Source organism: Bufo bufo, chromosome 4 (genome assembly GCF_905171765.1).
Source record: "Bufo bufo chromosome 4, aBufBuf1.1, whole genome shotgun sequence".
Taxonomy (NCBI): domain Eukaryota; kingdom Metazoa; phylum Chordata; class Amphibia; order Anura; family Bufonidae; genus Bufo; species Bufo bufo.
In genome coordinates this window covers 474,563,814-474,577,402 of record NC_053392.1, presented here as the reverse complement: position 1 = coordinate 474,577,402, position 13,589 = coordinate 474,563,814, and the positions used below count along the sequence as shown (strand labels likewise).

General features: G+C 39.8%; 1 protein-coding gene across 2 annotated transcripts in view; it reads left to right on the top strand.

Annotated features, from left to right (window-relative positions):
* STXBP5 (syntaxin binding protein 5) overlaps positions 1–7,331 on the top strand; it is a 427,346-nt gene extending 420,015 nt beyond the window's left edge. For both annotated transcript variants that reach the window (XM_040429504.1, XM_040429505.1), the window contains one exon: positions 6,920–7,331. In XM_040429504.1, the coding sequence (XP_040285438.1) occupies positions 6,920–6,961 (42 nt within the window). In that variant the 3' untranslated portion in view covers positions 6,962–7,331. The remainder of the gene's footprint in view (positions 1–6,919) is intronic.
* Positions 7,332–13,589: the final 6,258 nt, after the last annotated feature.

The window sequence follows — 13,589 nt, the reverse complement described above, 5'->3', positions numbered from 1 at the left end:
ATAACCACAGTCATTGATCACGCCCCTGTAAGGCTTCATTCAGACGTCCGGATGCGTTTTGCGGATCCGATCCATCTATCAGTGGATCCGTAAAAATCATGCGGACGTCTGAATGGAGCTTTACAGGGGGTTGATCAATGACAGGGGGGTAATCAATGACAGGGGGGTGATCAGGGAGTCTATATGGGGTGATCAGGTGCTAATAAGGGGTTAATAAGTGACGGGGGGGGGTGTAGTGTAGTGTAGTGGTGCTTGGTGCTACTTTACTGAGCTACCTGTGTCCTCTGGTGGTCGATCCAAACAAAGGGGACCACCAGAGGACCAGGTAGCAGGTATATTAGACGCTGTTATCAAAACAGCGTCTAATATACCTGTTAGGGGTTAAAAAAATCACATCTCCAGCCTGCCAGCGAACGATCGCCGCTGGCAGGCTGGAGATCAACTCTCTTACCTTCCGTTCCTGTGAGCGCGCGCGCCTGTGTGCGCGCGTTCACAGGAAATCTCGCGTCTCGCGAGATGACGCACGGATGCGTCCAGGAGGAATGAATCAACCACCTTCCGGACGCATCCGTGCGTTAGGCGGTCGGGAGGTGGTTAAGGCCCCTTTCACACGAGCGAGTTTTCCGCACGGGTGCAATGCGTGACGTGAACGCATAGCACCCGCACTGAATCCTGACCCATTCATTTCAATGGGTCTGTGTACATGAGCGTTGTTTTTCACGCTTCAGTTCTGCGTTGCGTAAAAATCGCAGCATGTTCTATATTCTGCGTTTTTCACGCAGCCCTGGCCCCATAGAAGTGAATGGGGCTTCAGTCAAAAACGTATTGCATCCGCAAGCAAGTGCGGGTGCGATGCGTTTTTCACTTATGGTTGCTAAGAGATGTTGTTTGGAAACCTTAAGTTTTTTATCACGCGCGTGAAAAACGCATCAAAGCGCATTGCACCCGCACGGAAAAAACTTCACAACTGAACGCATTGCAGAAAAAACTGACTGAACTTGCTGGCAAAATAGTGCGAGTTTCACTGAACGCATCCGGACCTAATCCGTCACGCTCGTGTGAAAGGGGCCTAAGTCCAACTTGGGGAACACCTTGGCACCAACAATCTGGTTAAACAAATCGGGAATCAAAGTAAGACGGTAAGGATCACAGACAGTAATCAGATTGAGTTCACGGAAATCCAGACATGGCCGAAGACCTCCGTCTTTTTTTTTTTTTTTTTAACAAAAAAGAACCCTGCTGCTATTGGAGACTTGGAAGGTCTTATGTGTCCTTTAGCCAAACTCTCGGCAATATCCTCTCTCATGGCCAGTCTTTTAGGTCCAGAAAGGTTATACAATCTAGATTTTGGCAATTTAGCTCCGGGAATAAGGTTGATGGGACAATCATATTCCCGATGCGGAGGTAAATCCTGGCATCCACTCTCAGAAAATACATCGGCAAAATCCGATATAAAAGAGGGTAATGTCTTAGTAGTTAAAACAGAAAAATATGTAACCACGGTAAACCCAGAACCACCGGAGCAGGTAGACCCTCCAACACAAAACACCAGATAAATTCTTGATGAAAGTCACCCACTCTTAATCTGATATCATGTACCACTTGAGATAAACACTTCTGAGTTAGAGGTGCAGAATCAATAGCAAAAACGGAAATGTTTTTTTGTAATGCACTCTGTGAAACCCGTGCATACAGACGAACTGAGCATCAATCAGGTTCACCCCGACCCCACTGTTGATAAACACCTGAATCCCCACAGTTTTTTACCCTAGCGCCACCTCAGCAGTCAGGAGAAATCGGGTACTACTAGTCAAAGACAAATGCACATTTTCTGACTCTCCTCCCACCCCTCCAAGAGTCAGATGGGAATTAAATGTCCCTCTTTCTTTTTGCCGTTGAATGTATGGACATACTCTGATAAAAATAGCCCTGTCCACAGAAAGAACACACTCCCTTCCTATTACCAGTATGCTTAAAAGCGGATCTAGGAGCAGCTCCCCCTAATTGCATGGGTTCGTCCTTAGACATAAACCCAGGAGTAGCTTCACACAAAGTGTCAGAGGAGGACGATACAACATGTGATAGTACGTCCTGAGAGTGGGGGCCCCTAGATCTCTCTCCCAGGCGTCTATCAATGCGTATAGCAAGAGACATAGCAGCCTCCAGAGATACTGGTGTTTTATGAAAGGCCAAAGCGTCCTTCAGGCTCTCTGATAACCCTTGACAAAACTGGCTACAGAGGGCAGGATCGTTCCACTCCATATCCGTAGCCCACCTTCTAAACTCAGAGCAATAAATCTCAGTGGAACGATCACCCTGACGAAGGCCGCGCAGCTTGGTTTCGGCTAGAGAGGTCTGATCCGGAGAGACTGCGATCCGGTCTGCAGAGAAAAAGCCCATGACTGCGCATCCCCTTAAGAAAGGAAATAACCACACCGACTCGCTGTTTCTCATCCCTAGATGAGTTCACTATACGGTAAAATTGACTTGTTACCTTCATTCTCCAGGTCAGTACGATTACAATGATACCACACTTGTATACTTCTTCTAGCATTTTAATACAGGCCAAAAAATTTAAAACCTTGAAAAAAAACTAAAAATAATTTATCACAGCATTCTGACCCCTATAACTTTTTTGTAGTTATTTGTATGGAGCTGTGTGAGAGCAAATTTTTTTTGGAGCGATCTGTACTTTTAAGTGATACCTTTTTGAAATGTGTGACTTTTTGATCACTTTTTTTATAAAACATTTTGAAGTGCGAATTGACAGTTTTTATTTTTTTTCCGTTACACCATTTGCCATATGGCGTTAATATTGTTATATTTTAATAGTACGGGCATTTTTGCACACTGCAATGACCATGTTTATTTATTTATTTTTTGGGAGAAAGGAGGTATGATTTGAACTGAAACTTTTTTTTCCTTTTACTTTTTTTTAAGTCACCCTGGGTTGTATAACTGTCAATCATAAGATTGCCCATTCTGTTTATTGATGGCTATATAGCCATCATTGAACACTTCATTTTGAATATAACAGTGCAGTACTGCCACCTAGTGGCCTGTATTGGTATGTTCCACTAATAGCTGCCAACGCCTGCTTGGGGCTGTTAGCGCAGTGTAACAGGTTCCCCGATCTCAGCCAGGGGACTCTGTCACGGGAGCATGCAGCTCCCGCTTCCGGCCTGCTCAGATGCCGTGGTCACATTTGATCACTGCATCTGAGGGGGGAAATGTATGCGATCAGTCTTATGGCTGATCGCATACATGTGCCGCGGGTCTCTGCTGTTTTAAACGGCTATGGTGCCCACTGCCGGTAATTCTCAGCCTGAACACTGCTCCTGTGAAGTGAACTCAGAACATTATAAATGCGGATGAGCGAATCGACTTCGGATGGTACAGCCGAAGTCGATTTTTGCAAAAAACTTTGTTGTAATACTCTACGGGGTTCCCGTTCCATACAGTATTACAATGTATTGGCTACGATGAGCCGAAGTTATTACTTCGCAAAGTCACACGAGACTTCGTGTATTAACTTTGGGAATTCATTATTACTGTAAAAAACCTTGGTACAAAACTCTGATTCGGTTCCAAGGTACCACTAGGAACTGAACCAGAGTTCGGTACCAAGGTTTTTTACAGTAATAATGAATTCCTGAAGTTATTACACAAAGTCTCGTGCGACTTTGCGAAGTAATAACTTCGGCTCATCAGAGCCAACACATTCTAATACTGTATGGAGCGGGAACTCGGCACAGTATTACAACTAAGTTTTTTGCAAATCAACTTCGGATGTGCCATCCAATGTCGATTCGCATATCCCTAGGGATTTATGATGTTGTGAACTCCCCACCGATCTACTGAACTGTAGTCACCTAATTATGTGAGGATACTGGAATTCACAACATCATAAATTATTATAATGTTGCGAGTTCAATTGATAGGAGCAGCGATCAGGCTGAGCATTTACACTGCTAAAAACTAGCAGATTTCTGATTAGATGAGGGGATGTGGCGGCGACTAACGATTATCTTTCAGTCAGACCGATATACCCGATCCACAGAAAACAAATCATTTCTTGTTTTTCAATTGCTGTTTGCTATTATATGCAGCAATAATTTCTTAAATTCAAATAATTTATTGAAAATTAAAATGATAGTCACTCCATCTAATAGACCCTTAAAATTATCAGCTGTAAAAAAAATTAAGAGTACTTTTGACCTAGCACATGTGAACCACTGTTTGCTATGTGTATGTGCCTTGAATTGAAGATCCACACGCTAAAAGCTGGATTATAATTAATTGCCTATCCATTGGAAACACCTTACCCTTTAAGAACAGGTTTATTTGGGTTCTTTAGCGCTAAGACATTTTTCTGCATTTTCATTGTCGTAATTTATTGCTATCACTTTTTTATTTTGCTTTATGGTGACTCCTTTTTTTTATTGATTATGATTGGTAATGGGGAAAAATACATTCTTGTGTGCACTGAGGTATAAATAGTATATTTATTAAATGGCTTGGTACAATACAGCCATGTTATAGACCTTTTTATTTATTTAGGTTTGCTATTTTTTAAAAGATTTAAAAAAATAATTTTGTTTTTTAATTTAACTTTATTTAACAATTTTTGTTGTTGTCCCAGAACAGTAGGGGACTTGAAGCTGTGATCTTTTTTTGTTTGTTGTTGTTTTAATAATAATTTGTATTCCAAACCATTATTAGGGCTTTTTCACATTGCGTTGGAAGCTTCGTTTGGGGGTTTCATTGCAGATTCGGTCAAAAAGACCAGACAAAAAAAAACACGATCCCCAACTGTACGGACTCCATTGTAGTCAGTGGAGTCAGTTCAGTTTGTCTCTAATGGAGAAGAACAATGGAATTCAAGAACGGTGGTGTGAAAGAGCCCTTGCCTATCATTGTTACAATCTGTTAGGCAATACCTTTGACATGACCTAACCGGCTTAAAGGGGTATTCCGGTTGTTTAAAGTTATAACCATCAGATCAGTGGGGCTGCATAGGATCACGAGAACAGGGGCCCCATACCCATTGAAGCCCTCTGAAATGGTGAGGCCAGTCACACATGCGCAGCCGTTCCATTCATTTCTGTGGGAGTTCCAGAGATTGGTTATCTCCGGAATTCCCATAGAAATGAAAGGAGCAGCTGCACGCATGCCCAACCGGACGCCTATTTCATTTCGGGGGGGGACCCCCACTGATCTAATAGTTTTCCCCTATCCTGTGGGGAGGGTATAACTTTAAACAACCAGAATACCTGACAGTAACTGTCAGCTGAACAATTGTTCAACCGACAGCTTTTTCTTTAAACTCTCTGCCATCACTTTCTACACACATACCTGTTCAGTTCGGTCGAACATGAATGTTCTTTCAGTAGGGAGAGAGGAGAAAGCCTCTGGCAGCGACTTGTCTTCTTGGAGAACAAAAGGATTGGGTGAAAATATTCACCGCTCTTTTAAAGAGGTTTTCCAAGTTAAAAAATTTTTTTTTGCCTAAGCAGAAGCTAGGTTATAAAAAAAACATACATATATAGCCCTATACCCCACATGACGTCTGCAATTAATCAGTGGCCTCAGTGATATGCAGCACAGGACCGCCAAGGCCATTGATTCACTGCAACAGTCAAATGGGGGTATACAACTACATTACCACTGCTGCCCAGTAAGCACAAAGTGAAGCTGAAGCCTTGAGCAGCTGAACTAAGGGGACTTAATAGGTGAGTATCTGTGCTTATATTATTTTATAACTCCCCCACCCGTGGGCAAATTTGGAAAACCCTTGCATGTAAAATACTACTTTTTTTGTCATATACATGTGGAATATTCCCTAACATGTACCTCAGATGGAAAGCTCTGATATATTCCACTGTATAGTTATAGAATGCATATGTTGCCTATATATAAAAAAAAATACATTATATAGGACAGTGCTGTGTTCTGCGGATGCATACCAGTGCCACAGGCCAAAATTACTCTCTGGTCTGTTGAATAGTCGCCTATGGAAAAATTCAGTGCATCAGTATACTGTCTGCTCTTAAAAGGGTTGTCTGGTTCTAGGAGCAAACCATACAACACTTGGGTTCAGCTTGCAATAAAGAACTGCTAAGTATTTACCTGGCAGATCCTGGCTACCACTCTGGTTTTAGCTTTTTACCCGGCTGCAGTGGTAATGTCACATCAACAACACGTGACCACTGCAACCAGTCACAGGCCTCAGCAGTGCATTGAAGAGACCAGTGCAGCGGTCAGATGTTGTCGCTGTGACGCCACTGCGGTGGTATGGAATCTGCCACGTAAGGCTACTTTCACACTAACGTTTCTATTTTCCAGTATTGAGATCCGTCATAGGGTCTCAATACCGAAAAAAAAGCTTCAGTTTTGTCCCTATTCATTGTCAATGTAACTGAACAGAACGGAATGCTACAAGATGCATTCCGTTCCGTTTGGTTGCGTTCTCATACTGATGTGCAAACTGCAGCATGCTGCTGTTTTCTTCCCGTCTGACACAATAGAAAACAGATCCGTCCCCCATTGACTTTCAATGGAGTTCATGACGGATCCGTCTTGGCTATGTTAAAGATAATATAACCGGAACCATTCATAATGGATGCAGATGGTTGTATTATCAGTAACTGAAGCGTTTTTGCTGAACCCTGCCAGATCCAGCAAAAACGCTAGTGTGAAAGTACCCCAAGTGCTTACCATTCCTTTATGCAGGCTGATCATGAAGGTTGTCTAGTTTTCTACTGAATCCGGAGAGCCCCTTTAAGTTCTAGCAGACCAAGACTCATCTATGCTGACTTTATTCATTATAATTGTTTATTACTTGAAAATTCCAACTTAATGTGTCTTCTAAGAACACATTATATACTTAAGTATATAAATTTTGTCTTTTTATTTTTAGATGATGTTAAAATGCAAGGAAAAGAAGTGGTATCAGTTCTGATGAGCCAGACTCAAATACATCTACCGTATTTTAACTTCACTGGGGAAGAAGATTTTAAGCAAAACATGCAACCATTTTTCTCACCCTTTCTTTCTGCAGGACAGTTGGGAACAAGAGTTGAACATTCATATTTGGTTACTGTTTCCTAGCACAAATCATATACTGTTTTACCTCAGTGTCTTGGTTTTAACTGAGGAGCATTACATCCAAGAAAATAGAAACAAACTCAGTATTTGTCTCTAAGCTGTGGTTTGGTGAAAAGATGCAAAAGATAAGGAAGCAAAGTGGCAGTGAGAAGACACAAGAATGAGAAGTCGAAATTATGTTTTTTTGCTTCATTTGTTTGTTAATATTTTTCAGTTTTTTCTTATTCTTTTTTTTCTTTTTTGTCTTTGGCGGGTGTTTCACTTCTCTTAAAGAGAATCCTCTGTTGCTTCACCACAAATTTCACTGGCTTTTACAGGGGATGGGACACAAAATAGATCTAAGACTTAGCTAACTGCACAAATGAGGTGATCACAAAGCATTCATCTTTAGACAGAGATCTTCACTGAGAAGATTCGTCGTTAACGCATTACGTATTTTACATTCATAACAAGCTCGACTTAGGATTGGTAACCTCTGCATACGGATCTTTTTGGATGTTCTGTCTGAGTTTTTTATGTGTCTTTGTAATTTGTTTGCCTAGAAAAATTCAGCCACTGCCTAAGTCCCTCGATGATCAATCACCCAGCCCAAGAGTTTCTATGGTTCTTATACCAAATAATTCTGCTGTTTTCTCAGTTTATTGGGGGTGGGCATGCTGCAGCTAAAACTAGATTGTGGAGCTATCTCCAGCCATTCTGTGTGTACTGTTTGTTAAAAAAAAATACCTTATATTTTGGAGGAAACGTCTAAATTACAAGATGAATTTGTGGACCTGTTTTGTGCACAGTTAGCAACCTAGTTTAAGTAGATTTTAGGATTATAGCGAATTGAGCTGAAGCATTAATAGGACTTTATATCAAACATTTACTGAGCACACATAGACTGATGGCTAAAGTATACGGCACAGATCATTATTCTACATGAATAATCCCAAATTATTTATTTGAACCTATACCAAAGTATGACTTGAAAAAGACTGTGACTCCCTTGCTGAAGGTTCAGATGATATTATAGTAGTAGATGGACGTAACCCATATCACATATTTTACCAATTCATTGAACTTACCGTTAACACTTAAAATAAGAAAAAGGAAGGATTCTATAGGTTACGTTCTATTTGGACTTAATAGCAATGTTTTATGAATGGGTGACTTTTCCTCATACCTCCCATCTAGTAGTAATATGTTATTTGATCCAGTATTAAGAGATGAAATTACATCAAACGCTAATAAGTCTGCATTTTAGCAGCTACTTGAAAAGAGTCCATCTATCATACCATTGTTTAGTGAAGGGGTACCGTGGAGAATTTATGACATGATTGGAGCCTCATACTAAATGGTTGGTGAGATGTCTTATTTGTATCCTTCCCCAATTATTGGCCTGATACATTGGCTGAGGAATACCATTCATTTATTAATAGTTCATTTCTTTTAAGTGCCTATAATAGTAACTCGGAAATGAGGAGACATTTCTGTTACAACAGCGTTGTACATTTGTAGTTGCATGTTTAATTCCAGTATTATTAAGTTTTGGCGCATGCAGTTCTAAAGATATATTTTTCTATTTATTTTAACCACAAATGTCTCTCTGGCATGAAGCAGTCATGTAATGACTTACGTCTCATGATTGTGATGTCATTTCTGTACTGTCAATATAATAAGTAGACACTCCAATTTCATGGATAAGGAAAGCACTGCAAATAGGCACTGAGTTCATTTTATAAGAAACGGGGGGGGGGGGGGAAATGCCCCACAGACGTTTGTGTATGGCCACAAGAGCAGTGCAATATATATTAATGTAGGAAAATAGAGAAAAATTGATGAATTTAGTATTATTTATCAAATGTGTGTTAATATAAATTGAAGGTGTTTTTTCTTGTAATTATACAGAATTTATGCATTTGTGTATATTTTTTTCTTTGAGACTCGAGACAAATATTTTGTTACCAAGCACATTTCCAAAATCCCAAAAGGCATCCATCGTAATAGTATTTATTGTCAAAGTATGCACAGAAATGTCCACAGGAAATATTATTTTTTTAAGTTATAATTTAAGACATCCATGTGTCTTATGATTATGGCAGTTGAGTTAATTTCACATTGCACATTGACAACTTGTAATTGTCAAGAGAGTATGACACCTGATGTTTGATTTCCCCACAAAAAATCATATTAATTGGTGTTATTTAGAACTACATTTAGATGTGGTGGAACTGTAATATTCATTTTGTCCACAGAAAAAGAAAATCCCTCTTTCAACCTTTTCTGCATCTACAACAAAATCTACTGACGTTTTAAAACGTTGTTAGCATTCACCATCCCTGAGTTTTGGCCTTCTTGACCGTGAATATTCCATACATTAGCAGCCATTTTGTTTCTTGAGCCAAAAGTTCTGAGAATGTGGCCTCCTCAATTTACAAGTAGACAGTAAATTTACTAAATTTTACTGACTACCTGCTTTTCACTGTACAAAGTGCCTCAAGTATATAACTTTTCCAAATTGAATAAAAGCTTTTTAGGAATATTGGATTAATCCCAGGAATGGCTGCTGTCACCCTGCATCAATCCTAAATCACTTCCTGTTGGTTATAGTACATCTCCACTTGCAGTTTTATCATTTTGCATACAGAGATATAACAGCTGACTTCCAGAGAAAGGAATATAGGGGTAGGTTTATCAAAACTGGTGCAAAGGAAAACTAGTTTAGTTGCCGAAAGCAACCAATCAGATTGATTCTTTCATTTTGTAAAGGAGCACTGAAAAGTGGAATCTGACTGGTTGCTATCGGCAATTTAGCTGGTTTTGCTTTGTACCTGTTTTGATAAATCACCGCCATTGCATTTTAAAAGTGCCCGTGAAAAAAGACTTCTCACTATATGGCTTCCTTAAACATTTAAAGACAACCTGTCACCATAAATTGTAATGCAATCTACAGGCAGCATATTATAGACTAGATATATAGGTTTATGGGAAAAGATTCAGTAAAACATGTAATTTATAAATTTAAATCTCTGCCCTTACTGACTTCAGTTCTACATGGGACATATTATCAGTGATTGAAGGCATTCTCTGTGTAAGTGTGTATACAGTGATAAATGTCAATCAGTGAAAGCTGTTCACGGAGGAGACCTTATCAGTGATTGAAGGCCTTCTCTGTGTAAGTGTGTATACAGTGATAGATGTCAATCACTGATAACTGTTCATGGAGGAGGCCCTATCAGTGATTGAAGGCATTCTCTGTGTAAGGGCTCATTCAGACGGCCGTATGCTGTCCGCAAAAATACTGAATGCTATCCGTTTTTTTGCGGATCCGCAAAAAAAATGAAACATGTCCTATACTTGTCCGTGAAAATCAGGACATGGCCCCATTGAAGTCTATGGGTCCGCAAAAATACTGAATGCTATCCGTTTTTTTTGCAGATCCGTTTTTTTGCGGATCCGCAAAAAAACGGATAGCATTCAGTATTTTTGCGGACAGCATACGGCCGTCTGAATGAGCCCTAAGTGTGTATACAGAGACAGCTGTTCACAGGAGCAGTCTTAAGTAAAGAAAAAGCATAGATGTGTAAATTACAAATTTTATTTAATCTCTTCCCATAAAACTATACGTATAAATCTGCTCAGTCCCCCCTGGTGTGTAACATGCTGCCTGCAGATTGTGCTGCATTTCATGGTGACAGGTCCTCTTTAAGTGGACATTTCTAGAGGACAAAACTCTTGTTTTAATAAACTAAAAGAACTTCACAAAGAAATATGGCAACTTTAACGGGCAGGACTTTCCTTTTCCAACACCATTGTACAGCTGTGTAGTACCCAACCATTCCTTGTTTCATACTAATATATTAGCAATAGTATAAATATTCCTAAAGACCCATTTGCACTGGCCAAATGACACCAAAGGCCCCTTTACACTGCTCAACTGAGCAGACAATTGTCGGGAAGGAATCGTTCCTTCCCAACAATCACCTGCTAGTCAGTGAAGAAGACCACTGTATTTACATGCATTAATCTTCTCCTCGGTATGGGGAGGAGTGGTCACTAATGCCATCTCTACAGAATCATTGTTTGCCGGCAGCTAGACGCTGTTTAGATAGCACGATCTGCTGCCGGCAAATCCTATTACCCAGGTTTATTGGGTAATCTACAGCATCTTTACACAGGCAGATTATCACTAATGAGCGAACGCTTGTTAGCGATAATCTGCCCAATCATTAGGCAGTGGAAAGTGGCCTTAAGTTGCACTTGTTTCCAAGCTCCACTTGACCTGTGTGAATAATGAAGAAAATCACAGCCTGATTGATTCTGTAAATGTGTTCATACACATACAGTTGATATTGATGCCGATTGCATGGCGTGCTAGGTAACACCGCTGAAATGTCAGTCAGATCCTTATTGCTCAACTTTTCAAGACACCAGTCGGTGGTTTTAAAGTCATTTAATGTAAAGGACCTTTAGTTCATGTGGAAGATGCTCTGTTACATACTTACATACTTAACTCTTACCATGAGAGCTAGCTGGTTGGAAGCTTTATGGAGAGGGTGAATATTTTTGGTTCCGCCATATTTCGTTTATAGAAGTCCAATAAATTGATGGACATATAATTAAATGTATTGGCATTGTATGACTTTTGTTAATAACAATAGAAAATACAGGAATTTCCCAGCATATTGGTAATGTATTTCAGCCTATGACTTTGATATGGTGCAGACATTCTTAATGTTAACAGAATCTGAGAATCTAAACTTTATCACCAGCTTTGTCTAGATATCAAATAATAGTTTTCATTGTTAATCATCGGCATGTTTGTAAGTGGCATACAATACACACGATACATCTTAAAAAAAATTACATGCATATGGAAGGGCTTAGTTTTTATTTTTGGGTACAGGTAATATCTGGCTGTCTGGTTTCAGAACACATTTCCAAATACCATATAAAAGAATTCAGAGTTAATAGAGGGGATTGGTTTCAACTACAATTGATTACGTTGCTTAACAGTTCCAGGGCACTCTGTAATCAGCTATACATCAGGGGACCATTCTATTAAAAAGGTATTGTGACTCCAAATAAAAAAACACAAACTATACTCATACTTACCATAGCCTAGTATGGACTATCTGCACACACAGAAACCTGTGTTATGACTGTGTAGACAGGCATGACAAAGGGTGGAATGTGCAAGTTCGCATCCAATGTTGCATCAAAATCTGCACGTTTTAAGGCTCTTTCACACAAGAGAGTTTTCCATCTGGATGCTCTGCATGAAGAAAACGCATATCATCCGGGCTGAATCCCGACCCATTTATTTCATTGGGTCTGTGTATGGTACATAAGCGTACATCATCACACATCATCCTGGATTCAGGAAAAATTGCAGAATGTTCTATATTGTGCATTTTTCACGCTGATCTGGTTCCACAGAAGAGAATGGGGCTTGCTTGAAAAACGGAAGGCATCCGGATGTATTATGTTTTTCACTGATGGTAGCTAGGAGATGTTGAGTAGTGTTCAGTTTTGCATGCAATCCAAATGGAAAATGCACACACTGAACACAATAGCTGAAAAAAGCTAATTGAACTTGCATGCAAAACCATCAAGTTTTTCCCTGAACAGATCCTGACCGTCTGTATCGCATGTGTGAAAGAGCCCTAACAAGCAGATATTACAGCAAATTTGTTGCAACCAAATCCATGGCAGAAAAATACAACACGTGAATCTCTTTTTAGTGTTCCGTAAAATGAACACTAAAGGGGAAATTTATCAAGACCGACGTGTGCTAGGCCGGCAATGGGGGATGCACTTAATTTATAAATAGACACATATCTTGTCATAATCACGTGCATCTTCCTGCAGTCCATGCACCTGGCATGGACAAGATGATGATGTCAGGCAAGTTTTCAAGAGGTAATAAAACCTTTAAAAATCATGCTTTGATTCCACTTTTGAAATCCTTGGTTAATCTTTACTTCCACAGGCTAGGGTTGGAGTACCCAATGCAATCAGAAGAATTGAAACTTGGGAATAATTTAGTAATAATGTTAAAAACAGAATAGTATTTAACATGATAATAATCAAGATGATACAGAAATTTCAATTTTTGCAGGCAAGATTTAACCGCCAGGACTAGGTAACTGTTCAGCTACTCTAACCAAGAACTGTTGTAGAGAATAGTTATGAGGTTCCTGCCAACCAGGTATTGGAACTTGCATTCATAGGAAACAACATGCTTCCTTCTGTACTAAATAATATTGTTTTACTGTTTGTTGGGCTTTTTAGCATATAGTTTTCTAAGTATAGTTCAGTGTGTCATGTACTACAAGTACTCCTTTAATATGCTTAGCAACCACCACTGATTTCAAAGGGCGTCTGTCAGCAGTTTTTACCCCTAGAAACTGCTGACAATACTATATAGGTGACACGGAGAGCAAGGTAAACATACCTGATGAGAAATTGGCTTTTATACCATGTGACTGTAAGTGCCC